A 13781-nucleotide genomic window follows, 5' to 3' on the forward strand; every position below is an offset into this window, starting at 1 on the left:
GCGAACAGGATTACTACTCAGTAATAGAATATCCAGTCTGACACAGGCATCATGGACAACAACCCAAAAGTATTGACTCTCTGAAGCATATTCCAGTGAGGAGCCGACATCTTCAGTGGAATGGGGAAAAATGGCATGAAAACAATGATTAATGGTGGCCATACCTGGAAAACAGAGCAAGCTTGACAATCTGACATAAGGTGGACATCAAAGGTTAAGTCATCCATTTTGAGAAACCATATTTAATTTAGTGCCAAATCTTAGAAACATGATCTTGGATTTTTTAATCGATGTTACCAAGTGCCTACGTGAACTGCTTTCAGATTATGCCTCTTCCTTCTCATCTCCATGTGTGATGATGTAGCAGAGTGATTTATAATCAATGTTTCCTGCGACATCAATAGGAGTCACAGCAAACATCTGCTGTACCTGCGGGGAGAAAAGGACAAGAACAGAGACATCATTCAAGATGACATGGTAACACACATTTTTTCAAAAGAATTTATTCAGTTTTACAAGTCCTTTACTACATGATATTTCTTTTGATGACACAAGAGTGAATAAAAAGCCATACCATCATACTCTGCGCATTCCAACTCTTTGTCCCTTTCCATGTCAATAAATTCCCTACATGCCAGGGACCCTAACATTAAAGGTGGGGATTTTCATAGTAACTTCATTACAATGTGAATGTAAGCTGACTAATAAATGAACTTTTTACTTCATTCCTCACTGGTTAGAGAACCATCCATTGGAAAATCAGTCCTCACTGAAGTTTCATCTATTGCAAGAAGAACACTCAGAATCACGGAATGGTTGCAGCATAGGACGCCATTTGGTCCATCGTGTCTGCAGTGGCCCTCGAAAAAGCAATTTACCTCGCTTACCTTGTGCCGCTCCCTGGCCTTCTTCCCAGAGCCCCGCACATGTTCCCTTTTCAGATAATTATCCAATTCCCTCTTAAAGCTTCAACAGGACCTGCACGCTGTGAGGCAGTGCATTCCAGATCTCATCCACCTGCTGCATGAACAAGCTTTTCCTCATGTTTCCATTGCTCCTTTGGCCAATTATTTCAGATTTTGATCTTTCCAAAAACACGAACTTGTTCCCTCTCCATCCAGACCCCTCATGATTTTGAATACCTTCACCAAATCACCTCTCAATCTCTTCCCCAAGGAAAACAGTTCCAAACTCTCTAATATACCCACATTGCTGAAGTTCCTCATTCCTGGAGCTAGTTTGTGAATTTTTCTGCGCTCTCTCTAATGCCTTCACATTTCTCCTGAAGTGTGGTGTCCAGAATCCCTGATAGTTCAGTTGAGATTGAACCAGTGTTCTTACAAGCTTAATCTCCTTGCTTTTGCATTCTTATTAAGTTTCAGTTCTGTGGTCAAATGGACAAAATCTGAGAAATTAGGTCCAATGTAAAAGTGGACACTTTTTAATTAATACAGCTAAAACTGCTTCTATGAGGTTACCGCAGGTCAAAAGCCAACAAGGACACATACCAGAACTGTCTCAATGCGTCAAACAAGGGTACGGCACCTTCACAATAGGGAGGTCAACATGACCCGAAACCAGAAACCAAACCTCTTAAAAACTGAACAGGGAGTTTCATTTGTTACACGAGATAAGTCTCATCGCCCAAAACCCATCAGGAGGTACTCAGAAGACATTATGATTGTGTATTCCCTCGTTTCTGCCAGACTTACTGCTTTTAAAGAGGCATATATGTATAACTAGGGTGATCTGGCCAAACCTCACTGGGTGTTGTGACTCCCCACCAACCTTTCACCCCAACGGCTGAAAGCCAGGGAATGTTCAGAGAAGGAAAGAGGTCAAAATAGCCATATTCAAGACAAACTCCAACAAAGACGCCACCAAACCTCATGTGACCTGGGATGATGCAAGACTGTGTGCGAGATCCACCTTTGTGCTAAGAGGACCCTGAGTTCATCTGTTGCTGCGAGCTCAGTGAAGTGAGTCCAACAGCCCAATCAATTTCACCAGACCGGCTAATACCCATTTCTTAGGTAATTCGCCTAGATTGGGGAAAGTTAACTTCATCTATTGTCTGAGAATTGCTTCTTTAACCCCTGAGTTTGCTAAGTTTGAACCTTTGTCTGTCTCATGAAGTAGAAACACTTGAGTAAATGTAATGAGTAATAAACTTGTCAGAGTGTCTGTGTAGAATACTTCATAGACAATAGTTGCTAAGGAGGAACAACCTATTGGTGGTTCATTATTCCTGAGCAGAGCAGAGCTGGACACCTCCACTTCCTAAGTGGTCAGTCACCATGGTCTAGCCTGTGAAGGGTCAATTGCCCAGGCAAATAGTTCATTGAACTTATTTCAGAGAATTCAGTTGCCCCAGGAGTGAATTTTACTCAGTGAAGTATCAGCCATGCTTTGGCAGTCCTATCCCATGGATGGTTAATATAATCCTGTTCCACCTCAGATATACTCCTATAGGTTTGGTCTGGTTCCACACAAGTGCATCCAGAAAAGCTTGTTGAATACCAACAATCTCAGACACAATACTGCTTTTTATTAGAGCAAAACCTTACCTCGTCTGCATTGAATTTATCAGCCTGTGTCATCAGCAGTCTCTTAAATCTATGAAAGCAACAAAAAAGATACAAGCTGTTAAGGTGTGGCTGAGCAGGATTTGAATGCTTTTGCCAAATCAAATCATAAATGGATTGCACTTGATGCTCTGGACCTATCCTCAGTGAATCTACAATCTGTTCAACTGCACTAAATTCAATCAGCCTTAATCATCTTTGGTTGGTGATCAAAGAAATAATTAACTTGTATTAAAAGCATCTTTCATGCCTTCAAGGAAATACATCAAGTATATCAACACCAAATGGGTTTTTGAGACAATCCAGTAGTTGCACAGTCACCAATGTCAATGCCTTACCAATTACATTGTGAATGTTTCAAAATGTCAACTGCATTGTTTGCAGGAACAGGTAATGGGTATTTGCACACATATAAATGGGAGATAGCTGGGACACTCGGTGAGAGTGGGGAATATTGTAGCTGAACAAAGTGAATAAACTCTCTTGGTGTCTTCGTTCCTATTTCACCAACCAACATCGACCCCTGTTAACAACCAATGAGAGGAGGATTTTATTTCCAATTTTTAAAAAAAATCTGAACTTAAATTCCCCAATTGTCATGGTCAAACTCAAGTCCTCTGAATTACTAGTTCAGAAATACATATTGCGATGCAACCATATTTTAAAGTACTTGCATTCCAAAGCACTACACAGGCAAGTATAATCATGAACGCTGCTGACCATGGCCCCACACACGTCAATGCCTTCAGCAGAAGAATGATTAGGTGTAAGACAACCAAGAGCGTAGCCTCAAGAAAAAGAAACAACTATGATGACTGGATTCAGAACACACACACACACACTATTTTGAAAATTCAGATTTTACAGACAGCTGCTATTAACTGCATTTCCTCATCTTCATGTAAGGCTGTCATGTGGGTTTGATCTTAGCTCATGCTTTCAATGGCTTTGTTACTCACTCATCCTTGTTGACATGTCCTGTTCCTTGGGGATCAAACAATTTGAAGGCATTCAAAATGGTTTCTTCCGGGTCAGTGCCTGCGGCAGAGAAAAAATAAACTGCAAATTTATTGCTCTGGCTTGCAGCACTTGATAGAACATCAGTTGTAAGGTGTGATGTTGAAAAAGAAAGGCATGCATTTTCATACTAAAGGGCATGCCCAATATACTTGACAGCCAATGAAGTGCTTTTGTAGTCACTTTAATATGATGTTGGAAATGTAGCTGCCAATTTGCACACAGCAAGGTCCCACAAACCACAATGCATAATTGCCAAATTATCTGTCTTCATAATGCTGGTTGAAGGGCAAATATTGTTACATCACAGAAAAAAAACTGCTGCTCATCTTCAAAACAATGCCATGGAGTCTTTAACATCTGCTTGAGAGAGCACAAAATCTTGGTTTAACGTCTCATCTGAAAAATAACGCCTCCAAAATTGCAGTTCCTTCAGTACTGCATTTGAGTGTCAGCCTAGATTTTGTGCTCAAGTGCCTGGATTGGGACTCAAACCCATAACCTTCGGATTCAGAGGCAAGAACATCTGTCAACTATAGGCCTAGTGACACCAAAGCCACCATCACCACTTTATAAGCAGTTTAAAAACAAGCAGTCAAAAATCCCTCCACTGTTACAAGAGGAAGATAGTTACAAAAATTGGGGAGATTCCTGAATTATGGAAATAAAGTTGATCAATGACCAACCACTGGCAGATTGCTGTCTTCTTCTTACCGTTCAGTTTTTCTCCAAAGAGACTAAGAAACACTGTGAAGTTCATGGGCCCCTTCCCCTCTTTCAACATTTCCTCCAATTCTTCATCCTTCGTATTCAACTTACCTACAAATATATTAACACACATTAATATTCATATAAACTACCTATTTCAATGTATTTTTAAAATGGCTTCCTCAAGCAATCTGATTGTCATATGGGGCCAGAAACTAGTTAACACCAGTCATATAATTCCAGCTAATTCCAATAATCCTTTCCAAAGGTAATCTTTCCAATCTTATTGGTGAAGCCCATTTCAATAAATGCTTTGATTCTAGAACAAGATGGATTGTCAATCTCTGGAGATTACTAGCAAGAACTAACAGACCTGTCCACTTACCCAGCTGCATAAAGGTCTCCTTCAGGTCCTGTTTACTAATGATCCCATCACGGTTCTGATCAATGCAACCAAAGGCCTGTGAAGCCATGACAGAGACTTAATCAGTAACTGCATTAGCTAATTTGATACTCTTCACCACTCATACGATTACCTTCCCAACACAATTTACACTGCAGAGAAGTTTCTTATTCACGTGTGTGCATGTGACTCCAAAACTAATTCTTCTGTACACGCAGTTTGTCCTTAATCTGCTCATTAAACAGGTAGTTTGAATTCTTCCACTGTTAATAATCTTCATCCTTATAGCTTCCGGTTTCACCCTTGCTGTGCTCATTGTGGGAAATTATGGCCCCAATGTCAACTCCAAGTCAAGCTTCAGCAGATTGATTTCATGTCAATCAGGCGACAAAGACTGACCACCGTCCTTTTTTTGGAAGCCCACAAAGAACACTTGAATGAGGTCTGACGACTAAAATTGGCCAGATAAGAACTACTTTGCACACTAACCAAATCAGGCATGATGTCAGCCGCAGATAGTTGCCTTGGCAAGAAATTCACGATCAGAGGTCACAATCAGGAACTAGAGGAAACAAGAGCCGGATATGGATACATCCAAGTGGGAATTTTGGAGCAGTTAAGGCCCAAGATTTCCTCGTAGGGACCTGATAGTTGCACGATACAATAGTAATGCATTTGTTGACTACAGACTCGAACCAGACATAACATGAGGAAGATTCCATTGGTGGCAAACTTTGGGAAACAGGTTCAAAGTCACCAGTTGGTCCCAAGTGTTCTATCATAGCGCATGTCATGCGACAGATTAATCATATGTTGTATCCCAAAGAGTTACTTTCTAAAATAAATTTATTTAATGTGCATCTGAATACATCAATGGTAATGACTTTCACCATTCCATTCCATACATTCGCCTATTGCTCACTTCAAATAATGGCTCCAATATTTACAGAGAGATGAGGGCTGGTGGGGGGACTTCAGGGGTTGCGAAGTCCTTCTACACCAGATTGTTACTTTTAGTCCCATTCCTAGCAAGATCTTATCACAAAATTTCCGTAGGTGAACCTGTGGCAAGATTATTATGATGCCAGATTGATAGGCTATCAGGTGGGTAACAACAGGCTAAGGCCAGGAGTCTGTCAGAGGAGAAGGAAATATCGTGAGGAAGCTGAAAAGACTAGGGAGAGGAAGTGGATCATAGGTCAAGAAGAACATCTGGAAGGCACGAGAATTAAGTTTGGAGGCATGATTTAATTGAGCAGAAGGTCGGATATCTGTCACCTCCTCTCTTGCACCAATTCATTCCAGGGACATACGGCATATGGATGCAAACTGAGGCCCCTGAGAGGGAAATGAATATCCACTTATGCGACTCATCTGCAGAGCATGTGTCATTGGGGACCAGCAGAAAACCCCTGTTGATTTGCTTGCAGCCTTCCAGTGGGGTCCCTTGTTCAAAGGCACTCAGTGCCTCATTAAGGAATCCAGGATACAGAATGGGGAGAAGGGCCTGCTGAAAGCCAAGCCCTCATTTTATTCCAACCCCCTTGCCCCCAGCTGTCGGCCCCCTCTCTGCAAATCCCATCCTCGTCTCACTCACCAGTGGTCTGGGTCCCTCAGCAATCCAAGGTCCTTCTCTTGGGTCTTTGCTGGCCACTTCCAATTGTGTTGCTTGCAGTGGAGAGCTGCTGATCTGAGATCTCCACCCTCAGAGTCCTGAATCCCAGCCAAGACCCAAGTAAGTGACCTAATGAGAACTTAATTCCATTAGGCCTTCCCCAGTGGAAGCAACACCTAACTCACGAATCTCTCGTCGCCAAGATTAAATTCTGCCAATGTTTGTATGGAGCAGTTTCAAAACACAAGCCATGTGAATGCTTCCATGGTGCTGGTCAAGGTAAAATAGCTTGTAAAATCTTTATTGTCCAATCTCTTTACAATCTGAAAACTGCAATAATATCAACTCGAAATCTTCTCATTCTCAGTGAGTTCCAGACGGTTGCCCCAAATTGAAAAGCTCTGAACTCTCTCCTTGCAGTTCTCCACCTCTCTACCTTGCTTTCCTTATTTAAGACACTCCTTAAAACCATTCCTTGACCAAGCCTTTGGTCATCTGACTTTAAATCTCCTCATCTGGTTCAGTATCAGTTTTTGGTTTATGCTGCTTCTCTAAAATTTAATACAATGTTAATTATATTGTTAAGATACACAGGCAAATGGCATGAAGTACTTGATCACATAAAAATAGGAGGCACTTGCTATGCAATTGGAGAACTGTAACACTGAACAAAGTCAATGAACTCTCACAGTAAAGAAGAACTCAGTGCCTTGGTTTTGGCTTGGTCAACTGCCTTGGATTCTGTTAACACAAAGCACCTTAGGTGGGGGTGTTTTATTACATAGGTGCTATATAAATATAATTTGTCATTGTGAAAACATTCACAATTTACATCATTGCTGTTTCTAAATACAATTACTCTGTTTTCTCAACCATTCCAGTTGCTCTCCTCTCTCAATGGTTGTTGTGTAACTATTTGTGCCTTTTTTTAATCCAGCTTTTGTATTTCTCACAAGACTGAATCTCAAGTGTTTTCTGCGTGTCCACATCCAAAATATATTAAAATCTTTTTCTACGGTGATCAAATATCATTAAGTTAATTATTCCCAATTTTAAACAAGCTGTTTGAAATCGGGAGTCATCGATTGGAGCTAAAGCATGTTTCTTGTATTCAAATGTCACACTATAGTCTGTGAGCATTTGGATATTCGTGTATTTTTGTCTAAACTCCCAAAAGTTATTTTTAAGACTGAGCAGACGTAATTTTGACTTTTGACAGAAGTTCAGAGCGCATGGTTTTTGCTTGATTACCTGTTAAACATATCTTCCAATTAACTTCACTGAGAATAAAGAATGGCAAATTGGCAAATGGGTGTCTGAACCAATGTTGTGTTATGTGAAGTCAAAATTACCCATGTTCAGTTTAACAGTTGTAATGCAGATACCAAGCATTAATATTTTCTTTAGATTTGTTAAGCACAAATTAGAGGTAAACAAGAAGATATCAAACTGGATGTCAAGAAAACAGCAAGAAACAAAACAGAAATATTGAGGGAAATTTGGCATGGTAGAACATCCAAACTTCTAGCTAAGTCGGTGTTATGTCTTCTGGTTCTTGTAAGTTGTCTTTTTATTTGTTTGTTTTTGATTTATTAATCACAAGTAAGGCTTGCATTAACACTGTAATGAAATTACTGTGAAATTTCTCAAGTCCGGGGACCACAGTCCGGCACCTCTTTGGGTCAATGCACCGAACCTTTCAGAACGTGAGAGGAAACTGGAGCACCCAGAGGAAACCCATGCAGACACGGGAAGAAAGCAAGAATTCCACACAGACAGTGACCCAAGCCAGGAATCAAACCCAAGTCCCTGGCGCTGTGAAATAGCAGTGCTAACCACTGCTACCATGCCAGCCAATTAGAAATAATGCCATCTGACAGTCAAAACACTGCAGCTTCAGCAAGTCTATTTCTTGTTGCTATCCAAATGGCTGGTTGACTGAAACACTGTCACTCGGCAAACGATTGCAAGTGTGACAGTGAACATGGCACCCCGGGATATATGTTCACATAATAATGAATTCTTGGCTGTTTACCAACAATGTAACAACATAATAAAATATACGGACTCTCACCTCCTTGAACTCCTGAATTTGAGATTGTTCAAACATAGAGAAGACATTGGATGAGCTTCGTTGGTTGTGTTTGGATGAAGCTTTCCCTCTTGCTGCTTTCCTGCTTGCCTAAAAACCAAGAAAGACAAGCAATGTGACAGGAGCCAGTGCATCATAAATCAGCAAACCAGAAGTCTAATGGCACTGTTGTAGGCACTTTGTCAAGCAATATGATACAAATCATTTGGAAGTTCATTGTTTTATCAGAAGAAAAATCAGAATATATTATTAATAAAGCTAATGGCTGGCTAACAGATTAAAATCAGTTCCATCTGCTGTCTCTGTTCAAAAAAAAATTGGATCAAGAACAGCCGACACATTCAACTCGCTCCTTCCTCAGATACATACAGTTCACTTGATCACAAACTACTCGTCCATTAAAATCTTGAGAGAAAAGTCTGCAGAGATACTGTAGTAACCAAATCATAGAGTATCTATCTTTCCACTTTTCCACAACATAACCTTGGCTTGCAGTCCACCAGAACTTGCATGATAAATGTTCTCAGGAATCTCCAATGCATAAAACACATGTAGAGTATTCCAAATCTGTCCTCGCCTGTGACCTTCATGAAGTTACAGGAACCTTTTCAGCTTATGGTTAAATTCCCTCATGGTGACAGCAGCATTTGAAGAGCATTGTTGTTAATGGCTTCACATTGACTGACAAATTTCACAATAAGATGAATAATAATAATCTTTCTTTGGACGATGACTGCCCTCTCATTCTATGTACATCTGTTGTTTTTGGATCCAATATGCATTACACTACACTGACATCCAAACAGAACCAACAAAGCTCAGCCAATATCTTTTCCTTGTTTGAACAGTTGATCTATCATTCCATAGCCCATATGCTGAGTTTGTTCAGGCGTCCATAAACGTTTATCTCTCAGAAATCTGTCAACTGTTCACAAACTTGGTATGGTGGTCAAACATTCCTTCCTTTCATTCACTTTTGATCGGTGTCAGCGTACCTGCATTTTTTCATGACCGATGTGGAACTCATTGTCTGTAACTGACTGCCAGTCTTTGTTATCCTGTATAAAACTCTGCCAACACATTCTTATCCTGTTTGTCAATTATGACCAGTATTATATCAGATAACCAGCAAGTTCAGCAGCATTGAGAAAAGATTACGTTCTCAAACCTCACATAATCCAAAGCTCTGCAACATAATGCTTTTGGATATTCATTCCCAAGCATTTATTTTTTTGTATAGTATTAATTTACCTACAAATGGATTTTCTTATGGATAACTTTCTGTCTCTTAAACCATGTTATATCCTCCTAGGTGGAAACATTGAGAATTTCTTCAGATACAATGTTAACAATAGCCACAAGAGTAAGCACATTCAGATTTCAATATTTATTTGTTTGTAACAAACATACAAAATACATATATTTCAGTTTATTAAGGTAAAAATAAGGTATTACAGTCCATTGTACAAGTAATCCAACTCTCTCGATAATCAAGGTAACTGCACCATTAATATAGTACGATGTCCCAAAATGCTTCAAGGGAGCATTATCTGACAAAGTTTGACACCGGACCACAAAAGGGGATGTTAGACAAGACGACTGAACACAATGTTTTAGAGGTAGGTTTCAAGGTTAAAGAAAGAGAGGTAGAAAAGCAGAGAGGCTCAGGGCAGAAATTCCAGGTCCTTGAATCCAGACAGCTGATGGCATGTTCCAATGGTATTGCTGTTAAAGTCAGGTTTGCACAAGGGGCCAGAATTAGAGATGTGCAGTGATCTCAAAAGGTTGTGAGGGCAGATGTGCTTTTGAAAAGGGAATTAATAACAACACTCTGCACCCCACAGACATTGCTGTTGATATAATTTCAACACAAGGATTTGGTGCTGTTTCCACTTCCCTTCACTATCAGTGTTCCCTTTGACATCACCAGTGTTTAGTTTTGACAAATCTACAGATGAACAGGGACAATTCAAACATATTAGAACGTGGAACAATAGATTTGAAGGCTGCAAATCTCTGGAGGCTGTGCAGAGATTACATAATGCCTAAAAACAATAAAAAAGAGCATTTAAAAATGCAGGTTCGATTAAAATTGACAATATACTGGGTGGGATTTTTCCACCACGATGCGCTGGTCAAGTAGAGTAGCGGGTTAGAAAATATGAGTGATGCGCAAAAAATTTGGGTTTGGGCCTGATTTCTTGCCTCTTGCAATCTTGCTGGCTGCGTTCTACTGCTGAAATCAGCCCTGCACTTGGGAAGGGCACAGGGCTGATGTAAATATGAGTGCCATGCTTTGCTGGTACCCTGTCACTGCCCAGTGGGCACCGGGCAGGGCCAAGGGGATATGGCCTGAGCAGGATCTGATGGGGGTGGAGCCAGATGGGGGAGGTAGGGAGGATGGCAGGGGGTAGGGGTGGAGGTCGCGGTCCACAGAAGGGAAGGTGGGAATTCTGCACTGGGTGGTGGGGACAGCTTGTGGAGCCAGTGATCAGGGATTGAGCTGATGATTAGTGGTTTGGGCCAAAGATTGTGGTGGGGATATACTGGGGGGCGGGGGGTGGTGGCAATTGGGGGGACAATTGGAGGGTCCTTGGGGGAGTGGGGGGGGCGATAGTGGGAGATTACAGTTCTCCCAGTATACTATGTATGCAGTGTACACCATACACTGGGAAAATCGGGGTGCCTGTGCTATGGCACCGCGAGCAGTCTTCAGCCAGCTTCCACTCACTCCTCCTACTGGTGAGAATCACATTATGGCATCTGTATTGCACAGAATGCCATAAATTACTCGCACTTACCTCACAAGACATTCAGAGTGTTTCTGAGAAAATTTCACCCACTGACACAAACAAGACTCAGGGTGTAATTTTCCCAAAATATGGCAAAGTGGCAGGTTCTCCAGAGAAATTGACAAGTTTTCTCTCCAATCTTCTGACACTGTCAAAAACATCATCATCCCTGGCCCTTCTCCCCTCCCTCCACATAAAGCACAGAATGGAAAGCCCCCAGTGGGCTTCCCTGAAGGTCTTGTCCTTGAACGTATCCAAGCCCTGCTCCTGGCACTATCAACATTCTCTCTTCCACCTTCTTCCTTCAGGAAAAAGACACAAAAGTCTGAGGTCACGTCCCAACCAACTCAGGAACAGCTTCTTTCCTGCTGCTGTCAGACTTTTGACTGGACTTACCTTGCATTAAGTTGATCTTTCTCTATACCTTAGCTATGACTGTAACATTACATTCTACACTGTCTTGTTTCCTTCTCTATGAACAGTATGTTTTGTCTGAATAGTGCGCAAGAAACAAGACTTTTCACTGTATGTTAATACATGTGACAATAATAAATCAAATCAAATCTAACATGGTAGTGCCAATTTGGCACTGCCAAAGTGCCAAATCATTTCCCTCATCACCTGGGGGTTGCTTTGAGTTCCTGGCATGGTCATCATATAAGTTTCCATTTTTGGAAACGAGTTGCGATTCTCATCAGCATGATATCATGCTGGCGGGGGCACACATGGGGAACTCAGAAGTTAAGGCATAAAGCCATCTCTGCATATTTAAACATATTTAGATTGATGGAAATCGGGTTCATGCCCTGATTACTTTGACATGGGGGGGGGGGATAGGAAGTTCCCATTATGGCTCTTTTGCGCAAGTTAGCAGCTATAATGGGACTTGTGCCTGTTGTGAACGGGGATGGAAAAATCGTCTCCTCACTCATGGTTGCCCAGTTTCTGGCAGTCCTGAGAAGGCTGGAAAGCATGTAATATATTGTTAATAGTGATCAATGAAACAAAGCTCTTTCACTCCTGTGGACAAATGAACCCACCTCAAAGGGGTGTTTGCAGTAAATATTTGAAAGAGAGTCCATTAAATTTCCAGGTAATTAACTGAAAAATATTAATCATTAGATTTGCACTGATGACATCAACATTTATAATCTTTCAGTGTGAATACTGTTATAATTTAATAATAGAGCAGGCAGCCAATCCTGGGGCAGACAAAACTCAAATTAAATTATGTGCTGGACGAGAAAATTAAGTTTTATTTTTTAAACAAGTGGTCTTCTGGAGTAATTAAACTCAGTTAACTCATTGTTCCAATCTTCTGTCTAAATTTCTTGTACAATTTATGACATCTTCTAAACTGATAGCTGGCAGTTCTAAATCCATTCCCACTAAATACCTTATTGCCTGTAAATCAGGTGGCAAATAATAGTATAACATTGTAAAATATGAATGACTTCGGAATTCATCACTGGCACTAAATTTTGATTGCAACCCATTCAGCTTTTTAACCTATATATTTCAGTGAAGATCATGTTGAATTCATTGAAGTTGAAGAGTGAGACATACACCTTAATGGAAAATTCTCACCAGCACAAAATTCAGCAGAAACAAATGATCAGGAAAGGGAAATGTCGTAAATTATCTCTTCCCAAAGAGATAGTAGTAACATAGAAGGTAGTAAACGATCTTTCTCAAGATGTAACTTTGTTTGACCTTGATAATTTGTACCACACTGAAAAAAGCAATGGATTGAGGACAATAAAATATTTTATCACTTACCATTTTGTGTTGCAGCTGTTGGATACAAATGCCAGTTGACCAGGTCGCACACAGTCTATATAGTCTTCTTTATCTCCTCTATTTCTAAAAACAGATACACACTGACGGATAAACCTTAAATGGAAACATGCAAGCCAGTGTCCAACTGATAAAACAAATTCCTTCTCTGCAGTCCAGATAGTGTAAAGAGAGCAGAACATTCCAAAGTAACTTCACCCTTTAAGCTCAAAATCAGTTTCTTCCCTGCTGCCATCTCACTTTTGAATGGACCTACCATATTTTAAGTTGATCTTTCTCTACATCCTAGCTATGATTTTAACTCGATGTTCTGCACCTTCTCCTCTCCTCTGCCCCCATGTTTTCTACGAATGATATGTTTTACCTGTATAGTGTGCAAGAGACAATACTTTTCACATTATCCCAATACATGTGACAATAATAAATCAAATCAAAATGTAATTCATTTTGTGCACTATTTACATGGTGCACCCATTCATTTGGGGTCCCATTTACATAGTGAGAAACCATTCAATTGGTGTACTCATTTAACCAAACTCAGTCATCTCATTGGATAAAAGCAAATTTCAGTGGATGCTCGAATCTGAAATCAAAAGAGAAAATGCTGGAAAATCTTAGCAGGTCTGGCGGCAACTGTACAGAGGGAAAAGAGCTGATGTTTTGAGTCCAGATGACCCTTTGTCAAAGCTAGACAAAGGGACATCTGGACTTGAAACGTCAACTCTTTTCTCTCCTTACAGATGCTGCCAGACCTGCTGAGATTTTCCTACGT

At 40.6% G+C, this 13781-nt stretch overlaps 1 protein-coding gene across 1 annotated transcript; it reads right to left on the reverse strand.

Moving 5' to 3' along the window:
• Window positions 1-324: 324 nt before the first annotated feature.
• myl7 (myosin, light chain 7, regulatory) lies at window positions 325-13030 on the reverse strand. The gene is made up of 7 exons (XM_080217248.1): window positions 12992-13030; window positions 8403-8510; window positions 4696-4771; window positions 4317-4421; window positions 3545-3623; window positions 2568-2616; window positions 325-429 (listed from the first exon to the last, which is right to left on the reverse strand). Exons 1-7 carry the CDS (start codon window positions 12992-12994, stop codon window positions 325-327), a joined length of 525 nt encoding a protein of 174 aa, XP_080073374.1. The 5' UTR covers window positions 12995-13030.
• Between the last annotated feature and the right edge of the window lie 751 nt (window positions 13031-13781).

The sequence above is a fragment of the Carcharhinus amblyrhynchos genome, chromosome 34 (genome assembly GCF_965287045.1).
Source record: "Carcharhinus amblyrhynchos chromosome 34, sCarAmb.v2.hapA, whole genome shotgun sequence".
NCBI classification, from domain to species: Eukaryota; Metazoa; Chordata; class Chondrichthyes; order Carcharhiniformes; family Carcharhinidae; genus Carcharhinus; species Carcharhinus amblyrhynchos.